Genomic DNA, 19391 nt, shown 5'->3' on the forward strand with positions numbered 1-19391 from the left:
CATATAAATGTTAAATGAAACAAGTTCCTGGAATGAAAATACCTTTCTCAACCTTATTAGATTTATTCAACTTTTTTTCATTAAGATTTCTCTTTGTATTCGGGATTTTAAAAAATTGATTTTATGAACAAAATAAAATAATTTATGACAACAGGATTAGATATAAGAATTTTTTTGTGTTTATGTCATATTGTTTATTCAACTTAAGCATCTAGAGTTTACGCGTACTTAATTACCGGAAACAAAAACATGACTCAATGCGAGTAAATTTTAGCTGTTAGCCGCAGTTAACTCTGCATCATTCTGCATACCTCGGAATGCGCGCTTTTAATTGTTTTTTGTTGTTGTTTTTTGTAGATGTCGCTCTGGGTTTTTCCAGGGGCCTGCATCGTACGCGGCATTCCTTGATTTGGCTGCTCGCTGCAAGGACGATTTAAAAGGTATAGGCGAACCATAATTCTTTTAGATCTCTAATCTTGATACTTATTTTGCATTCAATATGACCTGTCAGGTATTAGTTTTTGGTCATTCCTTCATTCGTCGTCTTGACGAATTTATCATCTCTCAGAGAGTGGAAAAATTTATCACTAGATGCTGGGCAATTTCATCTATGTTTTAAAGGAATTGGGGTGGATCTGTCCGAACGGGTCAAAGATGTCTGTAAAAACCTTGTTATATTAATGTCTTAGAGCTAAAAAATAAAACAAACTGACGTTTTCGTAGAAAAGATTTCTGATTTCCAGAGTGTCTTTATACTTATACTGTTTGCATCTTTAAACTTTGCTAAGATGGACTGTTTTGACTTGTAAGCTTTTTTTAAAAGAAAAGTTCACGTTATCGAGGAGAAAGATCCATAAACATCTGTTTAACTGTGTAGGCCATAGGTACTGATAAAGAGCAAGGCTCTGTGGGCGACAGTTCTTTTTATCAAAAATCACAAGATCAATGAGAGACTATTTTGTACAATTCATGTACTTGTAGGTGTAGGAATATTGATATCCTCACCTTCATCACATTGAAGTTACCCCCTTTCGGAAGATTTTTTATATAGTTGACCTTCCCCGATGGGAGATTTACTATTAAGTATTCCTTCCGCTTAGTAAACCTTCCAACCAGATTGTAAACTATTCTGACCTTATGTATAATATGGAGAATATAACTAGAATATTTAGGTTCATCGATGTGTTGAATAAGTATTGTGAGTTTAATTTCTGTGAAACTTATTGATTATCAGAAGATACTGTATTGAAATCCTATTATAAAAAGATCTTTAGTCATATTTCAGGAACATGCCAATTTAACACAAGACTAAAGATCTCAGTACTTTTTTTTAAATAAAGATCACAACTATTGATATCATATCTTGGCACATTGTGGTGAAAGATTGCAGATTCGAAAACTTCTGATGACATTGGCTTCATCAAATTTTAAAATTTTGCAAAGATCGACGGTCCATCCATATAGCCATTTGAACAAAAAAACATATTTAAAGTATACTAAGTAGTTGTATTTCAAAATTTGTTGATTCGTAATCTTGTGTATTCATCGGCTTCATTTTGATTGATATCGGCAATGAAAATTACAAGAAACATTATGAATCTTCCCTCTTCAAACTATATATAATTATTCGTATTAAGGGAAGAAAACATTTACAATATATCAAAATATATCAAAATATCATGTGAAGTTTTTACTTGTACTCAGAAAAAAAGGGGTCGCGTTCTACGGGCCTGTAGGTACTAATACATAGGGAAATATTTGCTAAACTTTCCCCGTGGAAATATGTTGTGCTCTAAAATAAGCAGGAGGAAAGGTTGCTATATAACACTTTTTTCAGTTACTGAATTCTGAGGTGTAAGCTTAACTTTAGAGTAAATATTCCGAAACGGACTGTTTAATATATGACATCTGCTTATCAATTGAATTGTTAACTTTTTCTGAAATGCTTAAACAATCTTTCAGTGCTTCTCACATTAAAATAATTGTAAACGAAATAGTGAAAATTCACTACAATACATTTTTTTGTAGTTTTTGTTGATGTTTTTGTTTTGTTTTTTGTTTGTTTTTGTTTGATTTTTGTATGATACTGTCATTCAACACTTGTTTGGGTTTTTATTTTTAAATCTACATAATTTATTTATATTTGTGTAGAAAATATTCCCTTACGTTCGTAGTTCCTTGATGAGTAGAAACTATGTTCGTTTAAATCAAAAAGAAAACAAGTTGGGAATATTGAGCTCAAATAATTAAGCACATTTTTGCGCAGAATCAAACCATTTATTTCAACACATACTGTGATGAATTTTTCAAAAAAAAAAAAAAAAAAAAAAAAAAAAAAAATAGTAAACACATAGGATAATTTTTTAATATTTAATGATTGAATTTTATACAATGTTGAATATTTTTTTTGCAAAGTATAAAAATACGATTTTAGATAGTTGTCAATCAGGAAAATATCATACCTCCCTTATATCTATTAGGTATAAAAGATACTAAAATCCATTTCTAAATTACCTGTGAGCAGACAACATGTTGGCTACATTAGGATTATTGGTGTTTTGTGTCGTAGCATTGTGTCCATTGGTAAGTAAGTTTTTTATTTCTATCAGATAAGAATTGACTACATGTACGTATCGTAGTTGAAAATAATCCCTGACCTCTGACTTTACTAACTTTAATTCTCAAAATGTATCAAACCTACAAAGTGTTTTTAATCTGTGTATACCTATATGTAATAAAACTATTTTGTAAACATGGGAGATTTTTTTTCTTTATGAATGTTACCGTAACTTCGAAAATTTAAAATTGTATCTGAAAAAAAAAATACGAGCACAGTTGGGATGATTTTCATTTTTATTAACAATTATATAAATTTGTAATGATTCCAAAGGTGCAAAATTCTTTTGGATTTGAAACCGATATCGGTTGATCATAAAACTTGAAAAATCTAAAAAAAAAAATTCATGTGCCACCCAATGTTTAAATCTTACATGGAATAGTACTATTTCTTAAGAAGTTAATGTTGTTTTACACTGGTTCTTATGACATATGTTAATGTGTTACCTTGGGCATTTTGAACAGGAAGCATTGGAAACGAATGACGATATTACCGCTCTGGACCAAACGGCACAGGGTTCACCTTCTTTAAACGCTAAGATTAGAATTGCCAGATTTTCTTTTAGGAAACCAAGGGTATATATTTTATGTCTATAGCTTTTAATCTGTGTTTTTAAATGCTGACAAAAAATTATCGTATTTATCGTTACTATTACCACAGTAGATAAGTGATATATACAAAATGATTGTTCGTGTAAATTACCAAAATCTTAAGGTTAAATATGTTTTTGAGAGTTAGGATTTTGCCAATAATCATTGATATTGGCCACACTGGTTGACTTTCCAGCCAACAGTAACTTCGATGACGTGTGAACCTTCTCGGTGCCAGAATGGCGGAACATGCATATATGGAGCGTCATCCTGTAGATGTCCAGAAGGATACACCGGTGTGTTATGTGAGACAGGGTAAGTAACTTATTTACTGACATTGATGAAGTTCTCTATTCTGTTAACGTCAATGTTAATTTCAATGTCGTTGAATTTCTGTCGACCATTTAGGATCATGTGAATATAATAGTATCCTAAATTGTATTTCTCAGCAGCCACTAGGTTAGTTTAAAGAAAGAATAGCAACTTATTTAACATATTTGAGGGGAGGGGGGGGCGTCTGGAGAGAAAAATAAGAAACAATTTCCGCAAAATGTCACTGTTAAGATGCCTTATCTCAATGAATAAAAAAAAAGAAATTTCTTTAACAAAAAGCAACAAAATTAATCAAACATATTTTTATTTACAACATTTCTGTATATTTGTTTCTAAGAAAAATAAATCGTACAGCACATTACAGCGTGCTCTCATTTTCGAAGAGAAAATGCTTTGAAAGTATTAATTTTCATATCTGGAGAGCAAAGCATAAAAAATTGTGAATGGAAAGTGTGTACATTTATAAAGAAAATGCAAATATGACCCTCTATTTCTTTTTATTAGGAAATTGTTCTTCGAAATTAATATTTATGCTTGCTGAATTGCTCAAAGTCCATACAGTAAAATCATACAAATCAATTTTCTTATATGACCTCCCAATAGCCAACTCTGACGTTATGAACTTGTGCATTTTCCAGTATTTTCTTAAAAAGTTGCAGAAGACATCATTTTTCAGTGTAATTTTCTTTCGACATAGAGGTCATATTTCCAGAACAGTCCTTCCTTGTGTCATATTCTTTCTTGATTTATCTCATTCATATATTCAGCTCACATGTAAGCAATATCAAAACTTTTAACATTGTTTAAAAACATCAATTTTTAGGGCATAATAAAGCCAAAACAATATCTACTTCTTTGCATTTTGACCATAGAACGTCTATTTAAAATGAAACAAAAGTTTAGTAATGTTTTCTCTTCTTTTCCAGAATGAGCTGAAAAGTACTTTATCCAACCAGAAAAAAATATTGTGTAATAATTCAAGACCAGCAACAATATAATTGAAATAAAATAAGATATGTAAACAATATAATTGTCTTAAAATGAAAGATACATTATGGTATAGAAATTCAGCAATTGAAATCATAAAGAAAACATTGTGCAAGAATTATATTTCTTTAAAAAAAAATTTGGCAAAAGTTTATTGGTTTGCTATTTTTATACTAGTATACTGTAAGTCATACCGGTAAACACAGGGTGTAAAAAAGCTTCCCATCCTATTCAGTGTCGGATTGTTTGTCAAATCTTATTTTTAACAATTTGGCTCCAACGTAAGACATGAAGGTCTTAAATGTATAACATTAATAAAAACAAGCATTCTGAGAGTATTGCATAAGCAATACTTGTCTCCTACCGGCACGTGCAATGTGTTCCCTAAAAATTAAGAAGCCCGTAAATTTCTCAAAGATATGCAAACTTGATCTGTAACTCATTTAGGTAGACTCACATGTATACCAAAAATTATCTCAATATCTGCAAGTGCTTGGGAAAACCAAGCTGACCAGACTAAAAAAAAGACAGACGAGGAGGAAACCTTTAGTCCCCTCCTGCTTTACCGGAATCTGTACTCTGGATTAGGACTTCCTCCCGAGGGGAAATCTCAGACTAGAACCAAACATTTCTATGAGTCAACTGGTTTTTTAATGGAATTATTAGTGTTTTTGACTCAAGGATTGTTAAAATTTAGGATGAAATCTTAAAATATATATGCTACCGGCCCAGTATGTTTGTCTAAGGATTGATTCTTTTTACAAACAGTGTGTGAGAAAATTCCAAATTTATATTATGGATATGTAGGTTCCACATACAATTTTGTGAGTATTTGCCAAAACCAAAAACAATACAATACTGCTCTCGAAAGGCGAAGCATAAGTATACCCTCTCCACCCCTGCGGTGTAATATTGGATTTGAAAGCAGAGAGCAAATACTCCCTAGATCTGAAAGTTTTATAAATTTCTGCATAAATTTTAGCAATTTTTTAAAAAAAATTAATGGAATTCAAATAAATTTTGAAGAATAAGTACTGAGAAAACGATGTAGTGTTCACGTCAAATCACTTACTGTGATGTCAAACATTAAGTCAATTAAACATACCTTCGTGAAGAGTTATCTTTCCTTTAATGCGTTTATTTAAGCAATAAAATACTTTCTTTGCTTGTTAAAAAACTTCAATGACGTCACCCATTGTTATTAGTCTACGTATATTTTACCGATTCAACCATCGCTAGTTGGATATTTAAAGATCCATCTGGCCATCAGTTGGATATTCAAATATCCAGCTGCCTGTCGGTTGGATATTTAAATATCCAACTGTGCATAAAACATAATTAAGCAATGAACAAAAGAGATAAAAAAGTTTAAAATGCATTTCCAATGCACATAAAAAATAATTACTCCGACTTTGTCACACTATTAGAATTTAGGTCCAATGCACACGGAATTTTAATCCCTTCGCATTTTTCACACTATTAGAATCGTGTTAAAAACGTACTTTCAATGCGCACAAAAATTACAATTCCTCCGAATTTTGCACACTTTTAGACTCTTGTCGTCAATAAAATATCCAATACTTATCCGATGATATTTTAAAACAATATTTTGAAAGCATCACATTTTGACACGGTTATAAATACATTTTCACCATGAACCTCAAACCACATCACTTCCTGTTGCTGAATATTATTTCAGAGGTCCGTTATCAGCAAATCCTCTCAAATTTTTCGAGGTTCATCTCTGTTCTCATACTTTTCCAGCGTACTTCCCAAAACAATTTAATTAGCTGACAGACTATCTATTTTTTGTCACCTTTTTTATTGCAGATCTTGATACGGAATATTTTTAAAGCAGGTTCCGCATAACACCGACAATCTTTTCATCTGTTTTAGCACTACTAGAAGTATTGTCCAAATGAAACTCCGTAAGATTCCCACACTTTTCCTCAACAAATCATCATCTTATATGTTATGATAGATTTCCAACCTTTTATCAAAATTCTGTAATTTTCTTCTACTTTAACGTCAAAAGTATTCATAACGCTATCTGAACCTCTCTAAATTTACTTTGGATTTAAAACTATTCTTCATCTTATTTCATGACTGTTCAGGACAATGGAAAGGTTTGATATGACATTAGCACCATGCAGTTTCATGCTCACTAGTCCATGAATAAAAGGGGTATTCGATAAGGCTATTGTATTGTGTCACTGTTGGATATCTAAATGGGATAGATCCCATTGTATTACAGCAAAGTTGGATATATGAATGGGTAAAATGTTTCTTTGGGGTCCAAAGTTGGGAAGTTTTTAAGTAAGATAAATAACTCGATAGTGTTGAACAGTTTAGAGAAAACATCCCCTCCTCGGGCCTTCGGCCCTCGGAGGGAATGTTTCCTCTAAACTATTCAACACCATCTCGTTATTTATCCATTACTAAGTACGGGAATTAATGTCGCAGCTGTTGCAGAAAAAATACATAACCCGCGTAAGCGAGTTGTGTGAATTTTTTTCTGCAGTAGTTGCGACGTTAATTCCCCTACTAACAAAGAAAGAATGACATTTTATTGTTTATATTTATATCTTTATAAAAAAAAACTTTCAAAGTTAATTAAATATGTTAAATATTATATTATAGATGTGTATGTCACTGTATGCATAATTGATGGAACAGCCGTTGCTTAAGAAATCTATACAGTTGGCTTGCTTTGAGTTGTTTACTGACTGATTAATGGCAATGACTTTTATAGAAATAAAGGAAAAATATTCCGTGGATGTAAATATATATGCATGATTACATAAACATGTATATCAATATGCATTTTTAAAAATTGTAAAAATCGTGACGTGGCCTTAAACCATTCATGCAAATACACACCCAGGTCATCTTCCGAACTGAGTTTCAATTTCAGATAAAAAAAAATCAGATAATGAACAAAAATATAGTTAATGATTTTTGAGGTTATGACGAATTGAATGATCTTGGTAAAGTTCGGTAACACTGTTGATGTACTTGATTCACTTTCGTATTTTTTTCCTTTCGATTAATCGTATAAACTGTAGATTTTGTCAATAGTATATGTACTTGCTTACTGCTTTCAATAGATTATTGTACATGCCTATACAAATATCAACGTTCTGATAGAAATTAGTCCTCTTTACAAATTATAATCAATGTAAAAATAAAACACTATATCGTAGATATGAATTCTCATCAGTTTGTATTTCTTTTCAATTACTTTCTAAATTAAAGATTAAACTTTAAGTAATCATTCGACTTTAATCTTTAAAAAATTCTGTTTATAAAATGTTTATGTACCGGAGGAGTTAAGCTCTTGCTTAATCTGTAAAGTAAAAAGAATAACATTTTGTTAAAAAAGAATTCAAAACATCCAAACTGAACTGTTAAATTGTATAGTTGATGTGCCAAATTAACACAGGTTCCATGGTTGATAATACACCCTTCGATTTCATACTCTTCTAGTGCCAAGCACTTTATAATTGGAACACTCCCCCATATTAAGGGACCAGGCACTATTTATCATCAGGATGGGAACGGTGCAAAATAATAATAAGAAGAAGAAGAATAAATTTTGGTGCCATACCTTTCAAGATAAAAAAATATAAGCCCCATCCTCGATTTGTCTGGGTGAAAAATTGTATATACATGTATTATATATATTTGTAAATCTGTAATCGTATCAATTGAATACACATTTTCTTGACTTTTATTCCAAGTAGCTCAAAAGGACGTTGGAAGTTAAAAAAACGTTCTATTTGTCTTGATTCTTGAGCAGAAAACTAAATGTATATATATTTTGTTTTATATTCAGAAGACAATAAAAAAAATTAATAAACCATGAAACATGTATCACCGTGTGAAATTGACTGTATTATTCATAATTCATTTTGGACTCTAAATGTTATATTTAATTTTTGTTTTAATGTGATATTTAATATTTTGAAATTATTTGGTTTAAAAATTTGCATTTTACAAATCTTTCTCATGTTAAGTTATTAAGTGTTCATATAATTACTGAGTGACACTTGTCGGCTGACAAAGGGGCAGAGTGTTAATGTCCAAGGACCTTTTAATCCCTTATACAAACATAATGTAATTATTTAATTATCGGTGTTCTTTATGTCCATGCCATCAAAGCATTTCATTTATCGTTATCTGTATCACTTTTACTCATTGTCTACGGCTTAACTACTTCCGGCCCATAGCGCCACTCATTTTCCTGCCAACATTGCCTCTTGCCCGATCAACAACACATCTTTTTAGACCCAAACTACGCGGTCATACTTGCCAGAGAAATCGATGATAATTTTCCGGAGCAGATGTCACTGCATTGTCATCATAATGGCAAGTCTGAACTATCTCACTGTATATTTACAATGTTTGTTTAATAATTTAATTTGATACATGTAGATAACTGTAAACGATAAATATACCAATCCAAAGAGCTCACCTGTGATTTAATCATTATCATTAAAGAATTACAGGACAGTCGGTGTAACGACATGATGTTTTAACAGTAATCAACACTGACCTAAGTCGATAAAAATAGGTAGCAACTGTTCCCGGCACCTTGAAGTGAAAGTTGCGGGTCATTCGGATGATACCTTAAAAACCCTCACTACTCAATGGCCCTGAGTGCCGAGTAAAGGTCTAGATTTGAGGCCCTTCACCGGTATATGATGACGTTTTTATATGAGTGAAAAATTCTCGAACGGGACGTAAAACACAATACAATCAATCAATAAATCATATACTTCGGCCTAGTAAATTCAGAACTTACAACATGATATTTAAACAATAAAATGCTTTCTTTGGTTGTTGGTACGGGAATTATTGTCGCAGCTGTTGCAGAAAAAACACATAACCCGCGTAAGCTGGTTATGTAATTTTTTTCTGCAATAGCTGCGACGTTAATTCCCGTACTAACAAAGAAAGAAAGACATTTTATTGTTTATATTTATATCTTTATTTAGAAAAACCATTCAAAGTAAATTAATAATATTAAATATTGTATTTTAGATGTGAATGTCATTGTATGCATAATAGATGGAAGAGCCGTTGCTTAAGAATTCTATGCAGGTGGCTTGCTTAGTGTTGCTTATGGACTGATTAACGGCAATGGTTTTTATAAGAAATAAAGGAAATAATATTCAGTGGATGTAAATATATGGTAATAAACACAAACTCCGCAATTTACCAGTAGTGCATTGACCATTATTATTTTGTCATGATAACAATTTGTTGATTGACGTAACTCGTACATTGTCAACAGCAATAACACTAAATTTTCCAAAGTTACCTGGAACTCGGCCAACATAACCACGGAACATAAACTGAATGATTTTAAGAAAACGACATCAATTAAGGAATCACTGTCTAGTTTGTTGGGTATGCTAGGAACATCAACGATAGTTGGAAACGTGGGATAATTTGCATAACAAGCGAAGCCCGTTCTGCATAAATTATCCCACGTTTCCAACTATCGTTGACGTCCCTGGCATACCCAACAAACTAGACAGTGATTCTTTCTATTTACATTTATATGTGAAATAAAATTGTAAATATAAATTTTAAAAATGAGACCTCACATGTTAATTTCAGTAGTCCCCGCCCACTAACGTCAAACACAAACACAGCACACGAGATTGACATGCATATAAGCTCCTGACCTTTCACCTGGCGAAGTTAACATTCCGGTAGAATGATCAAGACATCAGCTCGCCTAACTTTCAAAATGTTATTACAGAGAAAACAATTAGAAATGGGAATATAAAGTTATAACTTCAAAATTTCCAGGAAGAGTAACAGTTAAAGGCAACGGAATCATTAAAGAATTCTTTTATCATGTAGAATAAGCATGGATATGACAAGAAAATTAGGCAATAATTTTTAAGATTCTGTCTTTTGGCTACTATATCAAATTAAGGTTTCAAATTTAAGGTCAAGATCTAGTAAATAAAAGGAGCCTACAGATTTCTCAAATTTGAGAAATAAATTCCTTTAATGATGCTTTATAAGTATAGCTTGGTCAAAAAAGGTGTTTCGGGGCATAATTTGTAGGTAAACAAGACTAAAAATCATATTATAAACTGTCATTTTCATTGAAAAATTAAGAAAATCAGTCATGAATATGGGAGTGTTTTACATATCAGACAAATTAAATGTATCCAAATTGCCTACAGTCTCTCAGAAAACGGCAATTTGTATGTTCTTAGCCTCTCCTTTAAAATAATATTAATTTGAATATAGGTTTCGGGATTACTTTTCACATAATTTCAAATTGAATCCAGGAAAAAACTTTATTTTCTTCATAATTCTATTACAACCGTAAAGTACGGGAAAAAAGAAAGTTTAATTTGATTATGACGTCATAATGGATCTAGCATAAAAAATGCAGTCTAAAATCATTCACTAGATCTTGACCTTAATTCAAGATCTAGGCTGACGAGGTTCGTGTCCAAGCTTTATATTAACTAAATATAACCTGAAAATGCTTAATATTAATCAAAAACAACGGTGATTGCGCCTACATAGGATGTTGATATTTCGATTTTATCTTAATGTATAGCCATGTACATTTATCTATTGAAAAACAATAAGTAAATAGATAGTACCTATCTACAAAATCTCCAGTTTATACGCCTATTGAAACAAAAGATTATGCAGGTGAATCAAGTACATCAAGTGATCATTCAATTCGTCATACATGTAACTTTAAAAACCATAATGATTAACAATATTTTATTTTTTTATCTGAAAGATGAACAGGGTGTGTTTTATTTGCGTTTATGGTTTAAGGCCAAATTAAAGTTCTTCAACTCATTTTTTTTATTTATGAAAAATTATATTGCTATAATATATATATTATCATATTCTCTGTTATTTTCCTCTATTAACCTGAACCCAGCAGTAGCATTTATAACTCAATAAACATCTCAGTGTATGCAAGGCTGATGAAACTTCTACATAATATGCTGATCCAAAGTACAAATAGGAAATACATAAAAAGAATAAATTGTAGATTATAATAAAAATCTCAAAAAAGGAAACAATAAATGTTGTTTACCATTATTTTCTAACTTAACTTTTAAAGTTTAAGGTCAAAAGACACGTTCCTCAAATATGTGTTTTATATACCTTGGTATTATTCCAAAAATTATTCATAATTGTCATTCTCTAGTGATTTCTAAATTGTTTTCAATATGTTTTAAAAAATAAGTACACCAAAAATTGTTACATTGGCAATTCAAGATTACCTATAAGGATTATATAAGAAATGTCACCCTCTGGTATTTTGTCCAAATGCATGGTAAGGTACACATGTACCTCAATTTTTGGTGAGGAAACTTCTTTAAGTAGCAATACTTCAATGACAAATTCTTGAGAAAATTATACATTTTCGAGGAACGTGTCATCTGACCTTAATTGTGAGCAATATCCAAAATTGTGCAAGAAAATTTCTCTGAATAAACACATTTACTAAATTAATAATTTGCATGTATAATTTTACACATTAATGTGCAATAAGGTTGATAAGATGCGAGTCAGACATTTTATTGGCCATGGGTTTGCATGTATCGAAAATCAACTCGAAAATACCGCCTCCGGTTAGAGGCGGCGAATTTCAACTTTTCATAATGGCGCCGGTTCTAACGTTTTCCTGGCACGTCAAATATCAGAATCATGAAAAACACATGGAAAACGTCAGATATTTCAGACAAATTTGTCTCGTAAAAATACATTTTGTAATGTTTAAGGAAATAACAAAACAAACTTAGGTTTTTTTTTTACAGAAAAACACATTCAATGTGTATTTATATATACAATGTATATTCCTCTTTACTGTGTCTGCATCTTAAACTTTGATGGACTGTATTGAATAGAGATTTTTTTCCCCAAAAAAAGTTCAGGTCATCGGAAAATACATTGTACTATCAGTGATCATTTATTTAACTATGTGGGCCATTGGATCTGATAAAGAGCAAGAAAAGTTCGGTGGGCGACTGTACTTTTTATCACACCAAAATCACAAAAATTAATCTATCTGGTTTGAAGATCAATGATAGACTATTTTTTGTACAATTCATGTACCTACGAGGGTTGTCCATTAAGTTTGTAGACAAGTGATATCATTTTCTTAATAATGCCCACATTGCCAATCGTGTACATTATTTTGATATAGACCATAAATTAGTAAATGTATAAAAATTAAAATTACACACGTTTATAAAAGTAAAAGTTGTAAATAGATTGGAAGTGCAAGCTGCACGGCCCAGTCTGACGTTAACTTAGTGAGTTCGATAATTTTTAAATATAGACCATAACTTGGTAAATTTTCAAAGTAAAAAAGAATCGATAATTTACGAGAGTTTACAGTGTAAACACTTCTTATACACAATCAGCACAGTCCAGTCCGACGTTGCAATAGATTTATAATAACGTCATGAATAAATACATCTTATTTTCATCAAATATCAGCAGTTTTCCACTTCTGTAGTGTCTCATAAATGGTACACACCGTTCAAAAATCGTTTATACCAATTCCGAATCAATGAACAGAATATACTCCAATAATGTTAAGATGTTTGATAATTAGTTTGTCTCTGACGTCGTTTTAACCATTTAAAAATGTAATTATACAATTTGATGTTGTTCTGTTCGGATGGCCGATGTCTCTCTTTTTGTCAATATTTTGAAACATTTTTTCTCGTTTTTTTTCTTAATATTTTCACTATCTGTGCAATAAGCGATACTAATTAAAAGTTTTCAGAAAATGACGAAAACCCCTTTATCTGAGACACATTTGATTTTTATTAAATTTTGGATTGTTTTATGAAGAAATTAATCATTTTACTCAGAAAACTTTCTTTCAAATTTTATGACATTTTAACCCTTGGCCGTGCGCGCTATCTGCGACCTTTAAAGACGACGAATTTTACAGAAGTATCAAGTTCACGCAACCAAGATCACACTTTTCTGACTTGTTTTTGTTTGTTTATTGTTTAACGTCCCTCTCGAGAATTTTTCACTCATATGGAGACGCCACCACTTGCCGGTGGAGAGCTGCAAATTTTGACCTTTACTTGGCACTTAGAGCCATTGAGCTGTGAGGGATCATTTTCGTGCCAGCACCTACTGCGACACGGGACCTCGTCCGAAGGACCTGTCTCCACGTCCCACAGTGGGATTCGAACCCCCGACGTAAGGATCAACTCCTTACTCCGCGACTTTAGAGCGAACGCTCTAACCACTGCGCCGCGCGGGCGACTTTCTGACTTGAGTTTTCATAACAAATATTTGGTATACAATAAGTAACTCTAATATAAGGACCATTCAGTTTGACAACACGTCATTGTCCACGAACTATATGGACAATCCTCATACAGGTGTAAGAATATTGCCTGTGGCGTATTGTAACCCTTCCAACATAGTAAAGTATTCCCTCGGAAATTTACAAAAATTTTAACCTCTTCCGACGGGAGAAGTTATTTCTTCCGCATAGTTAACCCTCTCACACAACAGTAAACGGTTTGAATTTTATGATAATTTTAACTTTTCAATCGTCAACTTCCCTTACTTATGCAGCAATATACCCTTATCACCTGCATATGGGGTGTAAATCTCTCAGTTGATTCGATACGCAAGAGCATGCTCTACGTATGAACAATTTCTAAAACGAGGTAAGTTAGTGACATTAAAGTTCATGAAACAAGAATATGAACAGTCTCATTTAAAGTCATCATTTCGTACGTTCTATGGTCGATACAATGACCTTGTCAACAAATACAATCTATCATTAAGTCATATGCTGACTGACGTTTTTCATACTAATTGTTAGGCCATTATACACACTGAATTGTTGACGGATTTTCCCGTTATTTCCCGATCATGACAAGGAGCACACGGCGGGTGTGACCGGTAGGCAGGGGATGCTCACTCCTCCATGGCACCTGATCCAACCTCTGGTGTTTTTGGAGGTACGTGTTTGCTCTGCTCTGTAATTTGTATTGTTTTAATGGACTTTAGCATGAATACTATTCGTTATCTTCATATTTCATGTATTTCTAAGGCTCATCGATGTATTGAAAAAGTATTGTAAGTTTAATTTCTCTAAAATTATTATATTAATGATCAGGCCTATAAAATAATTCTCAGTCAATTTTTTTTAACGTGCAATTTTAGCACGTTACTAACCACATATTTTGTGAAAAACTGATGCCACCTTATGACAGCTCAGGATGAAGATTTAAGTTTCTCAAATACAAATCAAACTCCAAGGTCAAGAGATCAGAAACGTTGGTACCCAAAGAAAGGTCTTGTCACAAGAAATACATCTGTGAAATATGAAGGCCCTAGCAACAACCGTTCAAAAGTTATGACTAAGGTTAAAGTTTTTCAAAAGTAGGTCAAACTAGAGCCGAGCTCGTTGCAGAGCAACGAATAGGTCTTCCGTTGGAGCAGTGACCTTGAGTCAAGGTCATGCCATATTCTAAGATGATAAATAATCTTTTAAGGGACTATCAACTTGCAATGCTTCGCCAGTAGAAAGACAATAAAATAATGTACACTTTCTATTTCGTGACCTTGAACTTGTCCAGATGACCTTGCGTCAAGCCATGACACACTCTGGTTATGACGCAAACCTATCTGTGTTACCGACTTGACAAGTTAACACATGTTCTTTCAGACCACACATCCAGTAAAAGCATCTTGTTCTTAGTGACGTTGAACTTGAGTCAAGGCCATGACACAGTCTATGATACCAACAATACCCATTCTGAGTGTTTCCAATTTGACAAGTTTACACATGCTTTTTTCATTTCGTTTCCATATAGTTGTAATTTATTACTTTTAACTCGCTGGCTTCAAATTTTATTGTATATATGTTTTATGTCCAATTTCGATATTGAAAAACGTCGGCATCTTTGAGTACGTGTACAAGGTGCATTACGTTACCCTATCACATCATGTTTTATAACGCAGACCATACATGTATATATAGTCAGCGTTATAAAAAAGGTTTAAAAAACCCATTTTATTCATCAAAAATCTCTGCTTAATTATCTTTGCTGATTTCTTACAGAACTAGAGTGTTCCCAGGAACGCATGTGTCGCCTGCTTTTAGCTTCATTAAAGATGTAACTAAGTCTAAAAGTTATCAGCTATTTATTTGCTAAGGCATTGAATAGTTCATGCCAAAAAAACAAAACAAAACAAAACAATCCAGGGATAGTAAGACTGCGATAGAATCTAACAATCAAATAGAAATGCAAATCCTTAACCCCTGAAAGCTAAAATGGATATTAATGAAATTTGAATAAATTTATTATAAATAATTATATATAAATTATTTAAGTACGTGATTTCAACAATCCTTCGAAAGAGGCTTCAGTCTTTCATATCAGCAATTGTCAGTCTACACCATCCATTTTGGAATACCGATCCCGTTGTATTTTCATAGTACTTAAATTTCAGTTTTTGTGGTTTCTTTATTTCATACAGTGTCAAAATACATTGTCATGAGATCATAAACATGTATAACTGTTAATTATTAAACCCTGCCTCTGTAATTTCAAAAGACATAAGTTAAATTTAACCCTCCGCAGTATATTTTACAAAATAGGTCAAAGGTCAAGGTCAAGTGAACTGTAACGCTGGTATTTTTCAAAATGTTTTATGACAAACAGTGCACACCCTAAATAGCATAGACTTACCTCATAAATATCAAAAAGAAGTTGTATATCGGCATTATTGGTTATTTTGAAAAGTAGGTCAAAGGTCAAGTTCAAGGATATCTAGGTCGGAAGCCATGGAAAAATACAAAAGCTATAGTGTCAAGCTATATGTGCAAAGTATCAAACCCATACCTCTTACATTTCTTGAGATATAAGGTGTGACAGACGGACGGACAGCAAGACAGACGCCAGGTAAATTGATCGCTAAGTGCTGCTCTGCTCTGCAGGCGACACAAAAATGTTTGTTTGATTGTCTGTTTGTTGTTTAACGTCCCTTGAGCTGCCAGCATTTGCCAGTGGAGGGCTGCAAATTCAGACCTATACTCGACACTGAAGGCCATTGAGCAGTGGGGAATTTTTTTCATGCCGGCACCTACTGCTAAAACGTGACCTCGGTTTATACGGCCTCATCCGAAGGACCATACTCCACGTTCTGTAGTGAAATTGTTTGTTTGTTTGTGTGTTAACGTCCCCGTCGAGATTTTTCACTCATATGGAAAAAATCACCACTTGCCGGTGGAGGGCTGTAAATTCGACACTCAAGGCCATTGAGCAGTGAGGGATTTTTTTCATCCCAGCACCTACTGCTACACGGGACCTCGGTTTATACGGTCTCATCCGAAGGACCAGTCTCCACGTCCCGTAGTGGAATAGTTTGTTTGTTTGTTTGTGTGTTGTTTAACGTCCCTCTCGAGATTTTTCACTCATATGGAAACGCCACCACTTGCCGGTGGAGGGCTGCAAATTCAGACCTATACTCGACACTCAAGGCCATTGAGCAGTGAGGGATCTCTTTCGTCCCAACATCTACTGCTACACGGGACCTCGGTTTATACGGTCTCATGCAAAGGACCGGTCTCCACGTCCCGCAGAGGGAGTCGAACCCACGACGTAAAGATTAACTCCTTACTCCGCGACTCTAGAGCAAACACTCAAACCACTGCGCCACGCGGGCGACGTGGTGGTATTCGAAACCACAACTACGAATCGTAGGGGTAGAAACATTTTGATAAATGTATTATCATTATGAAAATCATGTTCTGACTTAAGCCTGTAGAACGCAATTTCATTTTTTTCTGGGACGGGGCACAAACAATCAAATTTTTTTGATATCTAAGCAAAAAAAAAATAATAAAGATAAAAACATAATTGCAGGGGGGGGGGGGGCACGACCATATAGCTTTAAGCTATATAGTGACTAAGAAGGAATAACTTGTCATTTGTCAAAGTCTTTTACCTAAACTCTTCACTTTTAATTGTCAATGACAGATTCTTGTTACAAAGTGAAAAGTATACATTTATATGTAGTACAGCTATCCATCTCATATGCATAATCTATTTAATGAATCGTTTTATCCTAAAGGGAAAGTGAAATCTCAATCAAAATTTGTCACAAATACTGGACTCTCTGATTAATTATAATATACATGTAAGAACGGATCGTCAATTAGGACTGCAGGTTTGATAAATTCACAGCATGCATCTTCAGCCTTAATTAAAACGTTGTTTCGAAATATTACACTGTATCTATCAAAGCGTAAAATTAGAATTGACCTAAAGAATATTTTACACCACAGGGGAAATGCTTCCGTGGCACCAGAAGTTTACAATTTTGATTGACAGGTGTAGCGCCGTGCATGGATTTCATGTTACTATGTACAAATAAGAAATGAAGGGATCTAAAGAAAAAAGTTATTGTGATTGACATTGTAATTAAAACAGAGACAATTAACAGTAGTTTGGCTGTGCTTGCCTTTCTGACATTTGAAGTAAAGTTTAAGAATAACTTATCATTGAAATGAAGTTGTAAAAGTGTATTATCAATTATTTTCATTTTCATCATTAGATGTGCTAATAAGTTGTTATATTCAAGTCCATGTATATGTACTCCTTGTACATTTTTTTTGAACCGTGTGTGCAAGTGTAATTAAATTATAAAAAGTTAACATACTTCTTAAATGCATGGCATTTACGTTACACAGTTCTGGACATTAGAAATAATTAAGCTTATAGTGTTGGCGATATTTTATCGTATGCTAAAAAATATGTATTACATAAAACATGTATTTTAAAAAAATCAGCACAATATAGCCTTTCAGATACTTATACATAGAAAATCAGATTACATATAATATGAATGATCTCTTCTCTGTAAACAGGTGTGTTTTGAAGAGGACATTGAAGGCGAAAAGGGGCTCGAATAGCCGCCAGTTTTTTTTTTCTTCGGAAAGCTGTACAGTTATCTTGGACGACATATCGCGTACAAGTACAGTGTACAAAACAGCAGTGAAAATAAAAATAATGAACTCAAAGTTTAATTCTCTTCTCTCAATTATTTTGTGAAACATAATTACCAACAAAGATATAAGTTTTTACCAGAGTGTATACAAAGCGACTTTTCAAGCGGTACATGAAAGCGTTTGACGCGTGACCAGGTACATGTACGTGTAATTGCTTTCAAAACATGCAAACTCAGACTACAGTATCAGGTAGCGCAGGTTGCTGACCTGTCAATCAAATCAGCAGCTATTGTTTTATTTTTGTATGATTGTCGGGCGGTATGTTATCGATCTTAAGCTAGGTAGATTTTGTGGGCGTTAATGGAAAATTGGGTGTTTAATAAAAAGCACATGTACTTGTCATATGCTGGAGTTACAAAACTATAGTCGACAGTGTTTTTCACACAGCATGTTAAAAGTTGGTGTAATCATAAAGATAGCCATTTTAAAAAGAAAATAATGAAAAAGTGTTTAGCAATGCGTCTTATTGTTTTCAAAATATATCTCTTTTGAATTCTTTGTCTACAAACCTTGTGTGTCAAGTTAGAATTATCTGCAGAATTAACCACACGCAATGAATCTCCGAAATTAAACACATAATAACACATAATTGAGAAATAAATCGTTTATTAAATACATGTATGCAGTTTTAAGATTAGGATTCATGAAATCGGGGACCTTTATACGTCCTTAATAAAATGTTTTGGATTTAAATTAAATCAAATTAAGATAAGAATAAATGATTTAATTGAATGATCCGGTATGATTTAAAAAATAATTTTCCGTAAATCATTGTGTCAGCAAAATGAATATAGAACGACAATGT

The 19391-nt window shown here is 32.9% G+C and overlaps 1 protein-coding gene across 1 annotated transcript; it reads left to right on the forward strand.

Moving 5' to 3' along the window:
* Positions 1-346: 346 nt before the first annotated feature.
* On the forward strand, positions 347-4649 carry LOC133178449 (sushi, nidogen and EGF-like domain-containing protein 1). Its single transcript, XM_061313148.1, has 5 exons — positions 347-440; positions 2481-2583; positions 3082-3192; positions 3404-3522; positions 4467-4649. The coding sequence occupies exons 2-5, from the start codon at positions 2530-2532 to the stop codon at positions 4474-4476; spliced, it is 294 nt and encodes a 97-aa protein (XP_061169132.1). The 5' UTR covers positions 347-440; positions 2481-2529; the 3' UTR covers positions 4477-4649.
* The last annotated feature ends 14742 nt before the right edge of the window (positions 4650-19391 follow it).

Source organism: Saccostrea echinata, unplaced genomic scaffold, assembly GCF_033153115.1.
Source record: "Saccostrea echinata isolate AGI-Se365-2 ecotype Australia unplaced genomic scaffold, CSIRO_AGI_Sech_v1 ptg000001l, whole genome shotgun sequence".
NCBI classification, from domain to species: domain Eukaryota; kingdom Metazoa; phylum Mollusca; class Bivalvia; order Ostreida; family Ostreidae; genus Saccostrea; species Saccostrea echinata.